The 18,359-nt window shown below is 43.8% G+C and overlaps 1 protein-coding gene across 2 annotated transcripts in view; it reads left to right on the top strand.

The window, feature by feature from the left end:
• FAM107A (family with sequence similarity 107 member A) overlaps positions 1–18,359 on the top strand; it is an 850,316-nt gene that overhangs the window by 544,961 nt on the left and 286,996 nt on the right. The window contains exon 1 of one of the 2 annotated variants that reach the window (XM_086939064.1): positions 10,563–10,770. The exons of the other annotated variant lie outside the window; for it this stretch is intronic. Within the exon in view, the coding sequence (XP_086795190.1) occupies positions 10,692–10,770 (79 nt within the window). The 5' untranslated portion in view covers positions 10,563–10,691. Of the gene's footprint in view, positions 1–10,562; positions 10,771–18,359 lie in introns of those variants that run through there. 2 annotated transcript variants of the gene reach the window in all.

Raw genomic sequence — 18,359 nt, 5'->3', positions numbered from 1 at the left:
CTCTGTTGTTCAACAGTATTGCTATGATAAGTATTACTGGAGTGCCTGGGACAGAGTCTGGCACCTGAGAACGATGGGCGCTTCACCACAAAGTTGTGAGACAAGTTCGACTCATTACAGAGGTCAATAAGCATTTTCTCTGCTAAAGTTTCCATCCATTCTGTATCGGTCAACTCTGGAACCCCAACAATGCAGATATTGGCCCTATGAGATCTGACTTCAATAACTTCATATTGAATAAGTTGCAAGCCGTTTTCCGTTTTCAATTGTTTTTCCTTTGTACCTGAAAAATTGTCCTTAGTGTCTGAAATGTGGTGCTCCACCATATTTATGAGAGAAATGTGTTTGTTGAGCCGTTCTTTCATGAGGTCAATACAGTGCAAAAGGAAGTCAATTGTGCAGTTGGTTCCAGATACACTGTTTTGGTATCTAACGGGAGAGATTACACACCCAACCTCTTCATGATTGCTGAATTTGATTCATGTTCCCCACTGTGATATGTGCTAATTATCAGTTGCAGTTGTGGGCTCCTTGGGATTAGAGGTAAAGTTGAACTTGTTTCTGATCACTCCTCCCCATTCTTACTTAAGCAACCATATAGAGGTACTAGTTTACCTAGGAGAAGCTAAGTCCTCTGAGATGTAATAGCAGTGGCCACAATGGTGGATTTTTATGCCGGTCACATTAGAAACCTCTGATCTTACTCCTTCAATGCTTAGAACTTCCACGATTATGAGCCAACAAGTAGGAACTCTTACTACCACCATCAGGCAGGAATAGTGCTCATGGACAAGGGTATTGACTTGTAGTTCTACAATTCCCTGAATCTCTAACCCATTTATTGACTCGGTGTACAGGACGTACACCAGCGCCAACTTGAGCTTTGCATTAATCGGACCACCAGTGCCCAAAAGCAGAAGCACACCACTTAGCAGAGGAAAACTGTTGCATCTTTTACCTAGACAATTTTAGATGAATGATTCATTAGTACCCTTCCATTTATGCTTTGAAAATCCACAATTTATTAGCCTGTTCAAGGTGAACAGCATAATGTGGCGAGTATGAATTCAGTGCTCTGGAATGAGTAGTGTCCATTCTATTGAGATGATAGCCATGTGGCCCATCCCAACTCATCTGAGCTTCTGGCGTGCCTCTTTCACAACTCTGTCCACAGGAAAGCCTATGGCTTCCAATGATTCTGAAGGCCCTATCCCGCTTATCTATTGAGGCCTCCAGTCTGCACCATTCCGGCTGCAAGCCTCTTCTCAGTCATTTCTTTCTATGCTGTTTGACTCTGTTAAGGGAAATCATTGCGTAATGATGTAGACAAAACTGGCCACAGATCTGGTGTGTGGCTCACAGACTTGGCAGTAGCTGCATCGCCATAGACCACAGCAACAAAGAGAATGAGGCTGAAACCTCAGTCTTGATTGGAGAGCTCAGAGGTATCCATGACTATGTCATTCAGTTTTCCATCATTCCTATTTCACAGCAGACCATTCAGAAGATGTGATGGGCACCAATTTAGGAGATGTGATGGGCACCGTTCTTTTTAAGAAGGCCTAGGGAGAATTACATGAAGTTAACTATCATAAATCCAGGCTTTCTTGTATTCCCACCCAAAATCACTTTTTGTAGCTACACAAGTTTACCAAAGCAAAATATTGAATAGGTGTCCAAGTTGATTTTTAGCATTTCCTGAATACATCTTGCGCTTCATTCAAAAGCCCAGTAAAGAGTACCAATGAGCTTGATCTTTAAGGACTAGTCTGCTAGCAAAAGGTTTGATTACTACAGCCAAGCCGTCTAAATCATTTATGGGTGGAGTAGACTGAATACTTCAAAATTGGTTGCACAAAAGCAGGGCCTACCCTTCTACTGTCTCTTACTGCGCAAATTGAGTCAAATGATGTTATTTGGCTGCCATGCGATGCCCAGAGAATCAGCCTTGGAATGCAACCTTATCCAACTTTCCATAAACTCTACTCAACCTGAATAGGACACAGACCAAGATTGACCTCAGAGGAAAATTTGGGTAAGGGATGGTGACAAACAAAGAAATGCACTTGCTGTCCAGTAGGAAGCCTCAGTCTTCAGAAACAGGTAGGTTACAGGAACCTGAATGACAATAATACAACTGATAATATAAAAATAGCATTTAGATAAATATTGTATGTTAAATCCAAATTGTTGATATAGAAATTATCAGGCTTAACAGCTTTTTCTGAGCTTCAGCCTGTCACTTACTCTCTGGGAAAATGTATTTTTTTTAATTTATTGTTTATGTTAATTAAATAATTAATTGATAATTAATTATGAAAATATAAATCATATACCAGATTATATGTTGCATTTTAATTATTAATAACAATTATAAAATGTGTTTTATATTTATTATTGATTTTAATTGTGTTTGTTTCACGTAAATATTATTTTAACATTATTATAGTTTTATTAATTATGTATTTTATAATTTTGGAGTGGAATTTGTGTTTGGTTTTGGGTAGGCGGAAGGGAAGTGTAGTTATTTTAAATGTTTATATTTTCTTTTTATGTGTTAAATATTTTTTTACATTTAATTGTCTTCATTTATATAGTCTATGTATTTTATTTTGATTTTTTTTAATCATTTTATGTTGTTAAGTATTTAAATGTGTTTGTTAAAAATGATTAGGAGTTGGAATGGTATATGTAACCCTTCCTAAGTGCAATGCACTCTGCTCATGCTAGAGTGGGAGTAGTAAATCTAACCTTTCTAGAATCAAACGCTTTACCTATTGGTGCTTAGATTGGAGTGGGAATAGTAAATCTAACTTGTTCAAAGCCTAACACTTTCCCTACTGTTACTTAGATTAGAGTGGGAATAGATAATGTAACACTTTCATAGACTGGTTGCTTAGATTAGAGTCAAGAGCAAACCTGACCCTTCCAAAGTTCAATTATTTCCTTGATTTTGAGTACGTTGTGGCGGAAATAGTAAATGTAGCCCCCCCAAAGTCCATGACTTTTCAGACTGCTGCATAGATTGGAGTGTGAATAGTAAATGTAACCCCTCCAAAGTCCAGCACTTTCCCTACTGTTGCTAACATCGCATTGGGAATAGTACAACTAACCCCCCCAAAGCCTAACACTTTACCCTGCTTTTGTTGAGGGTGTGGGAATACATCTAGCCCCTCTGGAGTCCAACATTTTTCCTGCTTTCGAAGGTGTTAGCGTGGGAATAGTCCTGCCCTGTTTTTGCTTGCAGTGGAGTGGGAATCTAACCTCTCCAAACTCCAACCCTTTCCCTGGTGTCACCATATGATTTAACTTCCTAAAGGTAAACTGGCTTCGAGTGAGGAATCTCTGGCTCCCCCTTTGTACCTTGGCTTAAGCAGCAAGGCTTTCTTCAGACATATACAGGTGGTTCTCCTACAAAAAAAGCAAAGCAACACAATTAAGAAAAAAAGGACTTAAGATTTTCCAACCAAGTTAGATAAAATAAATGTAATGAGAAAAATGCCAAGAATTGAAGAAAGCTATTTGTAGGGATGAAAAGTTCCAGCAAAAACGAATACTATTCCATTTAGAACAATACAGAAATGAAAAACTTGCTAACCAGGACCTAAACATAATTTAGGTAGCTAGGTAAAAGTTGATGGTTTATCACAGTCAAACGTTTTACCTTCAGACTTACAAACATTTCTGGAGGTCAGAAATGTTCAGTATAGGAAGGTAGATCTTGTAACTAAGAAAGGGTCCAACAGTTCAAATGCACTTGCTGGACCACTGCCCAGAGATCAAGCCAAAAAAGCTTCTAGTGGCAAAAATCTGTTAAATTAAGTCTTTGAGGATTCTGGATTTGAAGGATAGGTTTGGCAACTTGTATCCTCCAGAGGTTACATTTTATTGAAGAAAAAGTTTCGTAAAATTAAATTTCATCATTTTTAAAGTCTACAAACACTTTGGGATTGCTGCTTAGACACCAGGTTCAAGGTGGAAGAGGTCTCTTTCCAATTCTAATTTAGGTTTACGTGTAAATGTTCAATTCCAAATGCTTCCTGAGATTCTCTGCAACTGTACCAATTTCCTTTGCCTCCATAGCCTTGTGCACTTTGTTTGGACAGTGCAGTTGGCCCTCATGGAACGACTGGTGGGCCTTTCCACTTTTGGTGGGTTGCCTTTAAAAGAAAATGTTCCTTGTTCACACCAATTTGTTGATACCCCTTTCTTCAATTTCTGAGATCTTCTATCGGTACTAGCTCCATTAAAAATAATTGTCCTGAATCCCCTTGAACCTCCTTGAAGCCAATATTAACCTTCAGGATGCCATCACTGTAGTTTGATTTACGGGACTACTTTAGGTGTTGTTCTGCACACCTCCCTCAGTTCAGTATTGTCCAGATATACAGCTCTGAAGATGTGCTTGGCTTCCATCTTCACAGTCTTTTTATTCTTCAAAAGGTAGCAAGAGGCTGCTCCTCCACTCCAGAGGAGAAACAGGCTCACTTTCTGAATGTTTGCCAGACAGCTCCCATCTATTTAGAGCACGCTAGTACTGTTTCCATATCGGGTAGTCTTTTTGTGAATTTTACTTCTGTGCAAGGAGGGGTAGTTTCCCTGATTCTGTTTAAGATTATAAAATGTGTACGCTCTAAAGTCTACAGCAGCATTGAAATCCCTGCTTCCCCTCCACCCCAAAGATTTCAGGCTACTTTCATAGGAGTTATGCATTTTGTGCCCTGCTGAATTTCTTTTGGTCTGTCTGTTATTTTTTACATTTCTTGTCATTAAACCAGTAGGTTTCTGTATCATACACTGTGTGTTGCAATTGAATCCTTTATTCAATCATAAAGCTAGCTGTTTGCTTTGTTTTCATGCTAAAAGCAGTGTGGTGGGGAAAATGTATACTGTGGCAATGCCCAAGCTATACCTGTCTGATCAACCCCTATCAGGGCGAAACCTGTCCTAGGTTGCTTGTGTTCTGGTTCGGTGTGGACCAGGCCTGGCAGTTTTGTTTGGACTGTTCCCATAAGGAGCAGAATCAAGGCTGATTTGCATATGTCTGGATCCAAGCTGAGGTGGCATGGTGAGCAAATGACCAATGGGTTGGAATGCTACACTGAACATTTGCCAGTAGTTAGACAAATTGCAAGCATTCCTTCCATCACATTTTGCGTGTTTGAATGCCCTGACGGTATACCCTCCAAAACACCTAGTCATTTTTCCTCTAAACAGTGGGCCTGATTCACATAACTAACTTAAGGCAAAATCCTAAACTTACTACCATTTTCGTATTCACAGAAGGCACTTACTCATGTTGGTATTCACAGAAGGCACTTACTCATCAATGAGGAAGCTCCTTCTGTGAATACCAAAATGAGTAAGTGCCTTCTGTGAATGACAAAATGAGTAAGTGCCTTCTGTGAATACCAAAATCGTAGTAAGTATAGGATTTTGTCTTAAGTTAGTTCTGTGAATCAGGCCCAGTGTCACACTGCTCCTCCTCTCTCTGGGTCATCTTTGGTCTGCACTTTCATTACGATGTTTGATGATATATTGACAAAATAGGACTGGTAGTGGGGGCGTTGTCTTTTATAGGCCACCTAAGATGGGTGCTTATATATCAATGGAGGAGTAAAATATTTGTTTTATTCTTACAGTGGGTGTTATTTCTCTTTCAGCTCCACCTAGACAGCTCGGTGGGGGTCTCCAGGAACAGAAGCAGTGCATAGTGTACAGACTGTGACAAGGAAGAGAAAGTTGGTGCCCATTCATATTTTCTTCTGTATTACCTATAAGATGCATCATATCTTCCCAAATCAGAATGGTATCCTATGTCTTTAAATACCCTCCTCCGCTGATGATATCCCAAGAATTGACATGGCACCAACTTTGCTGTTCATTGATGCACCGCGGAACACATTTCACATTCTTACTGGGGTCTACAGGCCCCCCATGCAACTATTTTGTGATCCTTCACTGATCACAGATGAGAAGATTTATATTTTTATTTTATCATTGTGCTTCCAGAGTAAGTACTCCCTCTAGCGCCTATCCTTTCAAAAGCAACCAGCCCTCTCTGCTGCCAGAGTGACTTCTCCCTCGAACATCTATCCTCTCAAAAGAAACCATCTCTCTCTGCTACCAGAGTGAGTTATCTCTCTAGCACCTATCCTCTCAAAAGCAACCAGCTGTCTGTGCTGCCAGAGTGAGGTCTCCCTCTACCACCTATCCTATCAAAAGCAACCAGCTCTCTGTGCTGCCAGAGTGAGTTCTCCCTCTAGCCCCTGTTCTCTGAAAAGCAACCAGTTCACTGTGCTGCCAGAGTGAGTTCTCCCTCTATTGCCTATCCTCTCAAAAGCAACCAGCCCTCTGTGCTGCCAGACTGAGTTCTCCCTCTAGCCTCTGTTCTCTGAAAAGCAACCAGTTCACTGTGCTGCCAGAGTGAGTTCTCCCTCTATTGCCTATCCTCTCAAAAGCAACCAGTTCACTGTGCTCCCAGAGTGAGTTCTCCCTCTAGCACTTATCCTTTCAAAAGCAACCATCTCGCTGGGCTACCAGAGTGAGTTCTCCCTCCTGTGCCTATCCTCTCAAAAGCAACCATCTGAGTGAGTTCTCCCTCTGGCACCTATCCTCTCAAAAGCAATCAGCTCATTGTGGTGCCAGAGTGAGTTCTCCCTCTAGCGCCTGTTCTCTGAAAAGCAACCATCTCACTGTGCTGCCAGAGTGAGTTCTCCCTGTGCGCCTATCCTCTCAAAAGCAACCATCTCACTGTGCTGCCATAGTGAGTTCTCCCTCTAGCACCTATCCTCTCAAAAGCAACCCGCTTTCTGTGCTACCAGAGTGAGTTCTACCTGTGTTTTTATCTTCTCAAAAGCAGCAAACTCTCTGTGCTGCCAGAGTGAGTTATCCCTTCCGCACCTATCCTCTCAAAAGCAACCATCTCTCTGTGCTGCCAGAGTGAATTCTCCCTCTAGCGCCTGTTCTCTGAAAAGCAACCATCTCACTGTGCTTCCAGAGTGAGTTCTCTCTCTAGCACATATCCTTTCAAAAGCAACCATCTCTCTGTGCTGCCAGAGGGAGTTCCTCCTGTGCGCCTATCCTCTCAAAAGCAACCAGTTCACTGTGCTTCCAGAGTGAGCTAAAATTTGATTTAAGTTTGGCTGAATCCTGATTTATATTGTAAAGGTTTTAAATAACCATGCACAATAAAGTACTACTACCTATTACACTGTGCTTCCAGAGTGAGTTCTCCCTCCAGCACCTATCCTCTCAAAAGCAACCATCTCTCTGTGCTGCCATAGTGAGTTCTCCCTCTATCACCTGCCCCCTCAAAAGCAACCAGCTCACTGTGGTGCCAGAGTGAGTTCTCCCTCCAGCTCCTATACTCTCAAAAGCAACCATCTCTCTGTGCTGCCAGAGTGAATTCTCTCTCTAGCGCCTGTTCTCTGAAAAGCAACCATCTCACTGTGGTGCCAGAGTGAGTTCTCCCTGTGCGCCTATCCTCTCAAAAGCAACAAGTTCACTGTGCTTCCAGAGTGAGTTCTCCCTCTAGCACATATCCTTTCAAAAGCAACCATCTCTTTGTGCTGCCAGAGTGAATTCTCCCTCTGGCACCTATACTCTCAAAAGCAACCAGCCCTCTGTGCTGCCAGAGTGCGTTCTCCCTCTAGCGCCTGTCCTCTGAAAACCAACCAGCCCTCTGTGCTGCCAGATTGAGATTCCCTCTATTACCTGCCCCCTCAAAAGCAACCATCTCACTGTGCTGCCATAGTGAGTTCTCCCTCTAGCACCTATCCTCTCAAAAGCAACCCGCTTTCTGTGCTGCCAGAGTGAGTTCTACCTGTTTTTTATCTTCTCAAAAGCAGCAAGCTCTCTGTGCTGCCAGAAGTAAGTTATCCCTTTCGCACCTATCCTCTCAAAAGCAATCAGCTCATTGTGCTGCCAAAGAGGGTTCTCCCTCCGTTGCCTGTCCTCTCAAAAGCAACCACCCCTCTGTGCTGCCAGAGTGGGTTCTCCCTCCGGTGCCTTTCCTCTCAAAAGCAACTAGCTCTCTGTTCTGCCAGAGTAAGTTCTTTCTCTAGCGCCTTTCCTCTCAAAAGCAACTAGCTCTCTGTGCTGCCAGAGTAAGTTCTTTCTCTAGCGCCTATCTTCTCAAAAGCAACTAGCTCTCTGTGCTGCCAGAGTAAGTTCTTTCTCTAGCGCCTATCTTCTCAAAAGCAACCTGCTCACTGTGCTGCCAAAGTGAGTTCTCCCTTTAGTGCCGATCCTTCAAAAGCAACCATCTCACTGTACTTCCAGAGTGAGTTCTACCTCTAGCTCCTGTCCTCTGAAAGCAACCAGCTCACTGAGCTGCCAGAGTGAGTTCTTCCTCTAGCACCTATCTTCTCAAAAGCAACCAGCTCACTGTGCTGCCAGTGGGAGTTCTACCTCTAGCGCTGATCCCTCAAAAGCAAGCAGCTCTCTTTGCTGTCAAAGTGAGTTCCCCCTCTAGCGCCGATCCTCTCAAAACCAACCAGCTCTCTGTGGTGCCAAAATGAGTTCTCACTCTAGCTCCTGTTCTTTGAAAGCAACCAGCTCACTCTGCTGCCAGCGGGAGTTCTCCTTCTAGCGCTGATCCCTCAAAAGCAACCAGCTCTCGGTGCTGCCAGAGTGAGATCTCCCTGTAGCGCCTATCCTCTTAAAAACCACCATTTACTAAAAATAACAAAAGCTTTAGGCATATAAACTTGTCATCAGAAGACATAAATCATGTGTGAGTTGCAAAGGAGTCTTCAGGGAGTGCAAGTAACAACATGAAGACACCAGGTGCTACTCCAAGCTCACGCTCTAAGTTAGCCAGGACCTGTTAAATACTGTTTTTATGTGGACGCTGTCCTTGTCACTAATTATTAGGCTGAAATGCACACGTTGGCTGGCTCACCTTGTGATTTTGCAAGAGTTTGGTTCATTATTTTACTGTCTCTCTGTCTTCAGTTTTCCCTAGAACATATATACCCAAAGTACGGCCGGGGGGGTAGGGGGGTAGGGGGGCAGGGGGCGCATGTGGTCCTCCGGACCTTTAAATGCAGCCCCCTGGTCAACAGAAGCACTGGACTGCTGCTTATTGGACTCATCCCTACAATAAAAGATCTTTTTTAATGGTTAATTGGTGTTAAAGGAAGTAACTATGGAGTCCTGCACCACTTAACTTAAAAAACACCTTCATTTATAAAGACATCTTGGAGCAAATGTCTATTTAATTAACACGCAGGAACATTTCATCTTAGTACATAATATTATATTAGTGCATTGAGAATAATAATTTAAAAGTGATAGTTTTCAAATATTCATTTAGAAATATGCATGTTTTCGCGCACGCTGACAACAATGCCAATAGTGAACTAAAAAGAGGCAAGTCAGTTGTTATGTGCATTCATTGGGTTCCTGTTACACATGAACAACATTATAGTTTGTCAAATCAAACACAGGAGAAGGTTGTGTACAGTACACTTCCTGAAGTTATGCATTTCAAGATTCTCTTATATGTGATCATGAAGAAAAATTAGGGAAAGTGAAATAAAACAATTGCCTAGGATCACACAATTCGCTAAAGTGCAGAAGCCGAGATTAATCCCAGGTTTTCTGGTTACACATTGTGCAATTCAGCCACTAGATATACATGACTCCCTTCCACTAGGCCCACCTTTCGCCAGTCTCACCCTAGCCCGCCGCCGACTGGTACTCGCTGGCATTATTGTGGCCCTCGGTCACATCTCAGACCAAAAATGTTGGCCCCAAGAAAATATTTGTGAGTACCCATGCCCTAGAAGAACAGAGCACTTTGTTTATGCTGCAAAACAAATTAAGGACTCTCAAGTTTTAAAAACTCCTAGGAGTGAGAGCTAATTAGCATATTTCATAATATCAAGGTAAGTCATGTTTTGGCACTGTTAACATCAATGGCAAGACAAGAACTGACAAAGCCAAAACCTCATTACCGAAGCCACACCTCTTACAACAGGAGTGCAGCAGCACTACCCTCATTAACTTAAGTGGTCTTTATGAGGCCACCGCCTGTGGTTGGATGCATTTTTGAGCTCTAAACTGAGTCACATTCAGAGATAAGGAGCTGGACCTCACCAGGTGTGACATTTAACCTTCTATGAGTGAGAGCTCAACCTAACCGCACAATGTGTGACTCTCACTCACAATGAGTGAGACTTGAGGTATCTGAAAAATACATGTTCAAAATGGTGAATGCTCAGCCTACTTATACATTAATGTGTAAAAAAAAAAAAAAAAAAAAACAAGCTCATATATTGGTCTTATGGAGAGTCAAAAATACCAAAGACCAAAAGCATGTCTGTCTCACTTCACTCTGTGATCATGGCTGCCACATCCAGTGCAGCAGGACAGTGCAGCAGATCAGTGCAGCATTAGGTGTGAAGAAGAACATGCACACAAAAGCACAAGGTGCCATCACAACAGCCTCAAGGACTGGCTGTGGCAGATCAGAGCGTGCCTGTCAGGAGGGGAGGGAAGGGCAGGAGCTGCTGAACAGCCCGCGCAGTCACGTGACACGCATTCTCTCTCAGCTGAAAAGATCTCGGCACGAGTGAGAGAGCTTCGCGGAGGCTGCCAAAAGTCATGCTCACTTGCAGAGTGGGCTAGGTACTGCAGGAGCCGGCGGCGGGATCGGACATCGAGCCCCGGGAGCCTGCCTCGCCATGTCTCACCGGCTGTGGGATCAGGTGAGGGTGCCGGCTGGAGCCGCGGGGGCGCACCGAGCCATGTTGGTCAAGTCAGGTAAGCAGGTGCCTTTGCGCAAGCCTCCTGTTATGATGTGTGTGTGTGTGTGCAGCCGGGCACTAGAAACCCGATCTGCCTCCGAGAGTGGACATTCCATCCGTGACCCCTGGGCACTCCCCGCGCATGAATATTTGCAAAAGGCGGATGGGGTTTAATTAAACCCGTGGCATAAACAGAACTCAGGCAAGTGCGCAGGGAAAGAACCCCCTCATCGCTCGCTGGTTATTTCTCCAGTGAGGGGGGTCTGTAACTGGCCCTTTTTTTACCATCTTAGATTTTCGACAGCCTTCTTCCAGATTCCCAACAGGCTAACAGGCAAACGGTGTCGATCACAACTTTACCTCCTGGCGCACTGCCCAGGTACAGTACCCATCCAGGACCCTCCCTCCAGGCTCTGCAGGCAGCGCGGACACGAGGTCAATAAAAACATGTCACCATAAGATAAATGTGCAATCGGACCGTAGCTGTTTAACTATTTGCCTAGTGCGGCTTTGCATCCCCGTAAGGCAGCCAGTGATTTCTATTGCCATGGAAAACATGGGAGGGGCCGCGCCGAATCTGCGCATTTTGTACAGTTCACCGGCCGTGGCCGTGTTTGGAGGGGATTCGTTTTGACATTTGCATTGCATCTCTGCCATGTAACCTGATTGCAAAGGTTTGTTTCCATGCACGGTCTGAGCAGGAAGCAACCGCGGTAGTGTGTGAATTTAGGGCGAGCGAGAGAATGCCCGGCACGTGCACTATGAAGGGTATGTGCCGTAGGTAAACACACTGGGGGCAGCCCCCGGCCAGGCGCGGGTGCAGACTAGTGAGGAGCAATGCTGGAGGTTTAATTAGAGGTTTAATTAGATGTGCTGTCACTGAACAGCTCGCGCCAACCCCGCCCCCTCTGCAGGTCAGGAAAAGGAGAGTTCCGCAGTGCAAAATGACACTATAATAAGCTTAAGTTGCCAAACAACACATTGATCATTATGTTTATCGATTCAAATGTATCCTTTCTTTTTAATAGCACTAGAGGTTGACAAGTATTGAGGGTTTTTTTTTTTGGGGGGGGGGAGATTTATATAGCGCGAACTCGACCCAAAGTTTATCAGACAGAGCGCTTCACATACGCACTAGTTGTGTTGCAGACTGAGACATACATTTTTGAGGCACAGGGAGATTAAGTGATTTGCCCAGAATCACAGGGTGCGTCCCTGCCGAGACTCGAACCCGACTCCCCAGGTTAGAGGTGGGCCGCTCTCTTATCCAGATGTTTCTACATTGAGCTACCTGTTGCCCCATGGCGGCTGGGCATTTCACTGACTGTGGTATGCAGTACTGTGAACACCATTTGTTTGTTTTTCCTTCTGTGGGCGGCATATCCAATGGCACCGTTCTGTTGGTGACGCGTTGCAGACTCTCTGAATGCTGGCATTGCGTTAAAGTCACTGCACATTCCAGTAGCTCAAACCTGCTGCCTCAGGTAACGCACTGCAGATCACACGTTGTATTTGCAAGAAATCACAGGAACTGCACACGGTGAGGTACCTGAGGAGTTCTCTTTCTGGAAGCACAGTGCTGATGGATTAACCATGGCCCCCAGGCCCACGTGCATGCCTGCCCAGTGGAAGAAAATCTGTATCACTGGCTGCTTTTAATTAACACCGACATTAAATCATGTTCTGTCAGAACAGATAATGTCTGCTCATCTCTGGTTTAAAAAGCCTTTCTACTCAAGGTTAGGGTTTAGCGCTGGGTGATAACGGCGCAGCCTCACTCTAGCAACGCATTAATTCATGTTGAACCAAGTTCATAATTCAAAAATAATCATCAGTATCCCATGGTGCAAATCATAACTGCTGGATGGAATATAACACCAAATATGGACTAATAGCAGTCTGAAAATGGCTCTACGTGTAAACAAATCTAACTTGTTCTGTACTATCCAGACTAAGGTATTGCTGGCACCCTGTGTGGACTAATGAGATTAGCTCTGTCACTTAGATGTTTACATGAATTCTAGGTTCACTGGCGAAGACAACAAGTAGACTGAGATAGTGGGTTTGCTTTTTTGGCCTGAGATAGGTCACATGTGGGGTCAGAGTCTCATAGCCCTACTCCACAGGCTGTTGGGCGCTAACAGCTCGTATTTGCCCCTCCTTTCAATAGGTGCCCTCCCTGTCAGTTAGCGTTTTCATAATTGCAGAGTGGGCTTCTAACAGAGGTTAATTCCCTCTGCAGGGGCCAATAATGTTTACTCATATTATTTGAAACGAATACTTCTCAGAAATTATCTCTGCAGCTATAAGAGCAGAGTGAGATGAACTGTATCAGGGCTGGCAGGCCTGCTCTACCACAGGCTGGAATCATTATCATCCAATACTAGTATCATGCCACATTTCATGAGTAATTAATTCTCACAGGTACTCATACTAAGTTACAGAAAATAACTGATCCAGTACAGGCATATGCATCAGATAGAGCAACCTTGTATCCCTAGATGCCAGGTTATTGGTACAGAAAAAAGCAATAGTTCCTTTGGAGTTATGCTAGAAATAATTGGATTTAGAGTTTAAGTTTACAACATACAGCCAGTGTTAATACAACAATTAAGAGGACCAAGTAAGATTAGGTTCAAGGCAGGTGTTGTTTAAGAGAATCTCCTACAAGTGAAAGTAAGATGCTATATGGACAATAATAGTAGTGTTACAGTGCTCTGGTGTGTAAAAATACAACCACAGTAAAAAGTTGCATATGAGGAACTACTCTGATGGTTGTCTATGTTGTCGGTGGTTCCGACCAACCGATTATGATGTAACCGAACACTGTTCGGTCGGAGTCCCATTGTTTCCGATGGGAGCTTGTGTTCCGCCCGACAACACAGGCTCCAATGGGGAAATGTGGTATGTGTGTAAAACCCTATGCAATGTCGCGGGCACCCCACGGTGCTAGCCATACAGTACAGGATTTTACAGGGGGGTCTCATAGGTACCCTCTAAGCCCCAACCAGAGGCCTTAGGATGAAGAGGGCCCTGCTAGGGGCCCCCCAAATGCACCTTTTGACAGCCGTTCCATGTCGGACAGGCCGACTCAGAAAGACTGTCGGAAACACTGTCCATAGAAGTGTACTATGCGGTTCCGACCAACACAAATTCTCCAAGAGCCAGTCGGCACCGATTTGAAGTGACTGCGCAGTTTACAATCCGACCACAAACACCATAATTGGTCGGGTGGATTGTAAACCGGCCGAGTCGGTCAGAAGGGTTTCTACACGGTTGAGGAGATTCCGACTGTCGGTAGGAGGCTTTCCGCCCCATATCGTAATGAGGCCCTAAAACTTGGAAATTATAGGCGTAAGGATGCACTTAATATCAATCACAACAAAGGTAAGGGTATGTTGAATTTATCTTCCTAGTGGAAGAAGAAACTACTTTTAATGAGCATCATATAAGTTAGTGAGCCTGCTTGGCATTGTCATTGTCAAGATGGGGAGATTTCTGCCTACATCAGGAGGGGTAATGTAGACAAAAGTATTGTGGTGGAGACAGTGGTTCCGGAAAGAAAAAAGCACATGTATTTCATTGGTAAAACTAGATAAACTGTTCTGTAGTTGTATGTCTGGTACGAGCTTTCATTCGGTAGGTCTGCCTATGGGCAATTTGGGCCTTCAGATATAACTGAGTGTGGGCAGCATAGATTGTTTAGATGAGTTGTGGTGCAGCGGCCAGGGCAGCAGACTTTAGGGCACAGGGTTCACGTCTGATCCCTGGACTCTGGGCAATAGCTCATTTAATTTACACAACGGCCCTCAGTGCCTTGAGACCCGTAAGGGTGAGTAGTTTGCGCTTTACAAATACGGATTTACATTTACATGAGTTGTTTGGTTGATGAGGACTGAGATCAGTCACTGAACTGCTTTATGCATAGGAGGCATGCATTGATCTTGCTAATGAATGTGCTGTTGGAGATGATCCTACAAATAACATGTTTGACAATGTCTAGCGTTTTCTTCTTTATGTGGGGTGACAATGGTTTACATTTATTTTTATTTATTTATTTATTTATTTATAGTGTTTTGTATAGCGCGAACAAGACCCGTGGGTATCAGAGCGCTTAACAGAATAGAATTGCATATAGACATTATAGTAGCAGTACTAACCACAGAAGAATAATGAGGTAGAAGGCAGTATACTGCATGGGTGAAATTAGATATATATATTCATAAAGACTGTGCAATTAGCGTTATAAGGCGAGCACGGCTTGACTTGTGTCATGCTAACAAACCATGATCATTGAGGTAGGGTTATAAGGCGTTCCAGTGCATAACAAAGGATAATATGTATAAATAAATCAAGTGAGGTAGAAGTTATATAGAATGACTAAGAGCTATAGTTATAAGTTCACACTTATATGTATAAATAAATCAAGTGAGGTAGAAGTTATATAGTCTGACCGTGAGATATAGTTAAAAGTTCACACGTGTATGAGGTAGCAGTAATGCGTCAAGTCTCGGCTTGAGCCCGGCATCAGTTCCTTCTCAGATACAGATCTTCCAATTTTCCATGGAGAGGACAGCCCTCAGTTAGTGAAAGTGATCATCCCAGTGATCCGTAGGTTTCTCTAAGTAGGGTATTTACTCATCAAGTGGCTCTTCAGTTCTCGTTTGAATGTTACTGTATTTTGAATCATCCTGATGTTTGGAGGTAGTGAGTTCCAGATTCTGGGGGCAGCTCCGGAGAATGCTCGGTTGTAGGTCTTTCTCTTGTGGAAAAAGGCTGGTCATAATAGTAAATCTTTTGCGCTTCTGGTTGTTCTATTACCTCCTGAGAGCTTAAGTTTCTTGGCTAGGTATCTAGGCGTGTTGTAGTGAACCGCTTTGTGCGTAATACAGGCCATCTTCATATGAATTCTCGCCTCGTAAGGTAGCCAGTTTAGTGCTTTCAGGTGAGGAGATATGTGGTCGAATTTCTTAGTTCCCGTAATGAGTCTCGCCGCTGCGTTGAGGCAGGCTTTTAGGGGTGCTGTGGATGTTTTCGGTAGGCCCGCTAATGTGGTGCAGCCGTATTCGATCCTCGAGATGACTAGTGATTGGATAGCCAGTTTTAGATCTGTTTCAGAGATAAAGGGTTTCAGTTTTCTTAAGTAATTCAAGTGGAAGCGGGCGCTCTTGGCCATTGAGCTAATATGGTTTTTCATGTCGAGGTTTTCATCTAGTGTAATTCCTAGTGATTTGGCTGAGTTAACTAGAGTCGGGGTGCAGTTTAGCGCTGTCACCAGTTTAGTCCATTCTTTAACTTCAGATTGGCTCCTTGTCGGTGAAATTAGCAGGAATTCTGTTTTCTGGGCGTTTAGTTTCAGATGGTTCATTGTTAACCATTGCAAAGCTCTCCTTAGTGTCTTGTTCATTAAGTCAATGTCCTCAGGGGCGGCGATCTTTATGTATAGTTGCGTGTCGTCTGCATACATATGATAGGATACCTGAGATTCTTGAAGGATCTCCGTGAGAGGTTCTACATATAAGTTGAATAGATCTGGAGATAGCGTTGAGCCTTGTGGGACCCCGATTGCGTTGGGGCTCGGGGAAGAGATTGCTTGGTTAACCAGGAAACGCTGAGTCCTGTTTTGTAGGAAAGAATTGAACCATTTCAGCATGTTTCCAGACAAACCCATCCTGTCTTGTAGTCTGGTCATTAGCACTTCGTGCTTTACCGTGTCAAATGCTGATGATAGGTCTAGTAGGATCAGTAGGCAAGTTTGATTTCGGTCTAGGGCTTGTAGGGCGTCATCAACAATATGCAGGATCGCAGTTTCAGTACTGTGCCCTGTTCTGAATCCTGATTGGCAATCGTCCAGTAGCGAGAATTTAGCGATGTGTTGACTTAGTTGGCCCTGCACGCATTTCTCAATGAGTTTAGCCAGTAGAGGGATGTTGGTCACTGGTCGATAGTTGTTCGGGTCTGATGCATCAGCTGTCGGTTTTTTGAGGATGGGCATCACCTGCCCTGTTTTTAGGCAGTCAGGGAGGGTTCCTTGTGCAAGTGAGGCGTTTATTATCTCGGTCCAGATTGGCACTAGAGTGTGGCTGATTTCTCTTACACACTTTCCTGGTAGAGGGTCTTGATAGTGGTTGTTCGGTCTAATCTCCGCCAGCGTTCTGGCGATCTTTTCTTGGTCGTATAATTCAAATGTGTCCCATTTTGCCTTGTTTTTAGTTTGGAGACTCTCTGGTGAGATATTGGCTTCATTCTTAGGTGGAGGCAGTGTCCTAAGGTTAGTTGCTGCAATTGTGAGTTCAGCTTCAAGCAATTTAGATTTTTCCGTGAAAAATGCGGAGAATTCCTCGCAGCTTATGGGGGTTTTTGTATTCTCTAGAACCGTTTTGGCTATTTTATTTGACTGCTGTTTTAACATCTCGAAGAGTTTTCGTGGTCTGTTTATGGCACTGTCCAATTCAGCTCTGAAAAATTCTTTTTTGGTGTTGATTATTTTTTTGTTGTATTCTTTTCTTGTTTTCCTGAGTGTTTTCAGCTCCGGTGAGGAGGGATGTTGTCTCCACCTCCTTTCGGCCATTCTCAGTTTGCGCCTGTCCTCATTCAATGATTCATTAAACCAAGGATTTTTTGGTTTCTCTGATACTTTTTTCAGTTTTAGAAGCATGGTATCATTGACGATATTGCCGATCGAGGTTATGTAGTGATCAGTCAGCTCATTAACATTTCGCTTATTGTTGGGTTGTTTCAGGTCCTTCTCACACCTTTCAACCAGTAGTTCAGTATTAGCCTCTTTTGTGTCTCGGATCAGTTTCTTGAGCTTGAGTGGTTGCACGGTCCTGCCCTTTGTCATTGTCGGTATCGTGAATGTTATGGTGTGATGGTCGGACCAGTCACATGGGTCTATGGCAAGGATAGATGCCTCATTCTTTCTTGAGATAATCCAGTCTAAGGTCGCTCCTTGTGAGTGAGTGGGTTGGTTGCAAGTTTGTACCAGTTTTAGCTCACTGAGGAAGTCTTTAAGCGAGTTGACCAGTTTATCACTGCCGTCATTCCAATGGAGGTTAAAATCGCCTAGGAATATATTATTGGCGTCCGAGTTAGAGTTGGTCGTTATGATCTCCATCAATTGTTCTGTGAACTTTGCGTTCTCTCCTGGTGGGTGGTAGAATGCATGCAGTTTGCAGCTTTGATTCTTTGGTGTTCTCACATTAATACCAAGGTATTCACAGGATTCTAAGGGGTCAGATTGGAATTGGCAGACCTCGATCTCTGACCGGTGAATGCAAGCTATGCCTCCTCCCGCATTCCTTGGTCTGTCTAGCCTGACGATGTTATATTGTGGAGGTACTAAGAGATCCATGGTAGGAGATGATGAATCATTGAGCCATGTTTCCGTGAGGATGGCTAGGTCAATTTCCTTATTGATGATGAGGGCGGCTATGTCTGCTGCATGTTTATTTGCCGAACGTTAAGTAGAAGGCAGTTCAGGGGTTTCTGTGATTTAACCAGTTTTCCATTATCCGATTCGGATGCAATTAGCTGAATATGTTGTAGATTCACGAGGCATTTAGCCCTCTGAAGAAATCACTGGTTGGAACAGGGAAGCAGCAG

This window comes from Lissotriton vulgaris, chromosome 9, assembly GCF_964263255.1.
Source record: "Lissotriton vulgaris chromosome 9, aLisVul1.2, whole genome shotgun sequence".
NCBI lineage: Eukaryota > Metazoa > Chordata > Amphibia > Caudata > Salamandridae > Lissotriton > Lissotriton vulgaris.
This window is presented reverse-complemented; position numbering and strand designations above follow the sequence as displayed.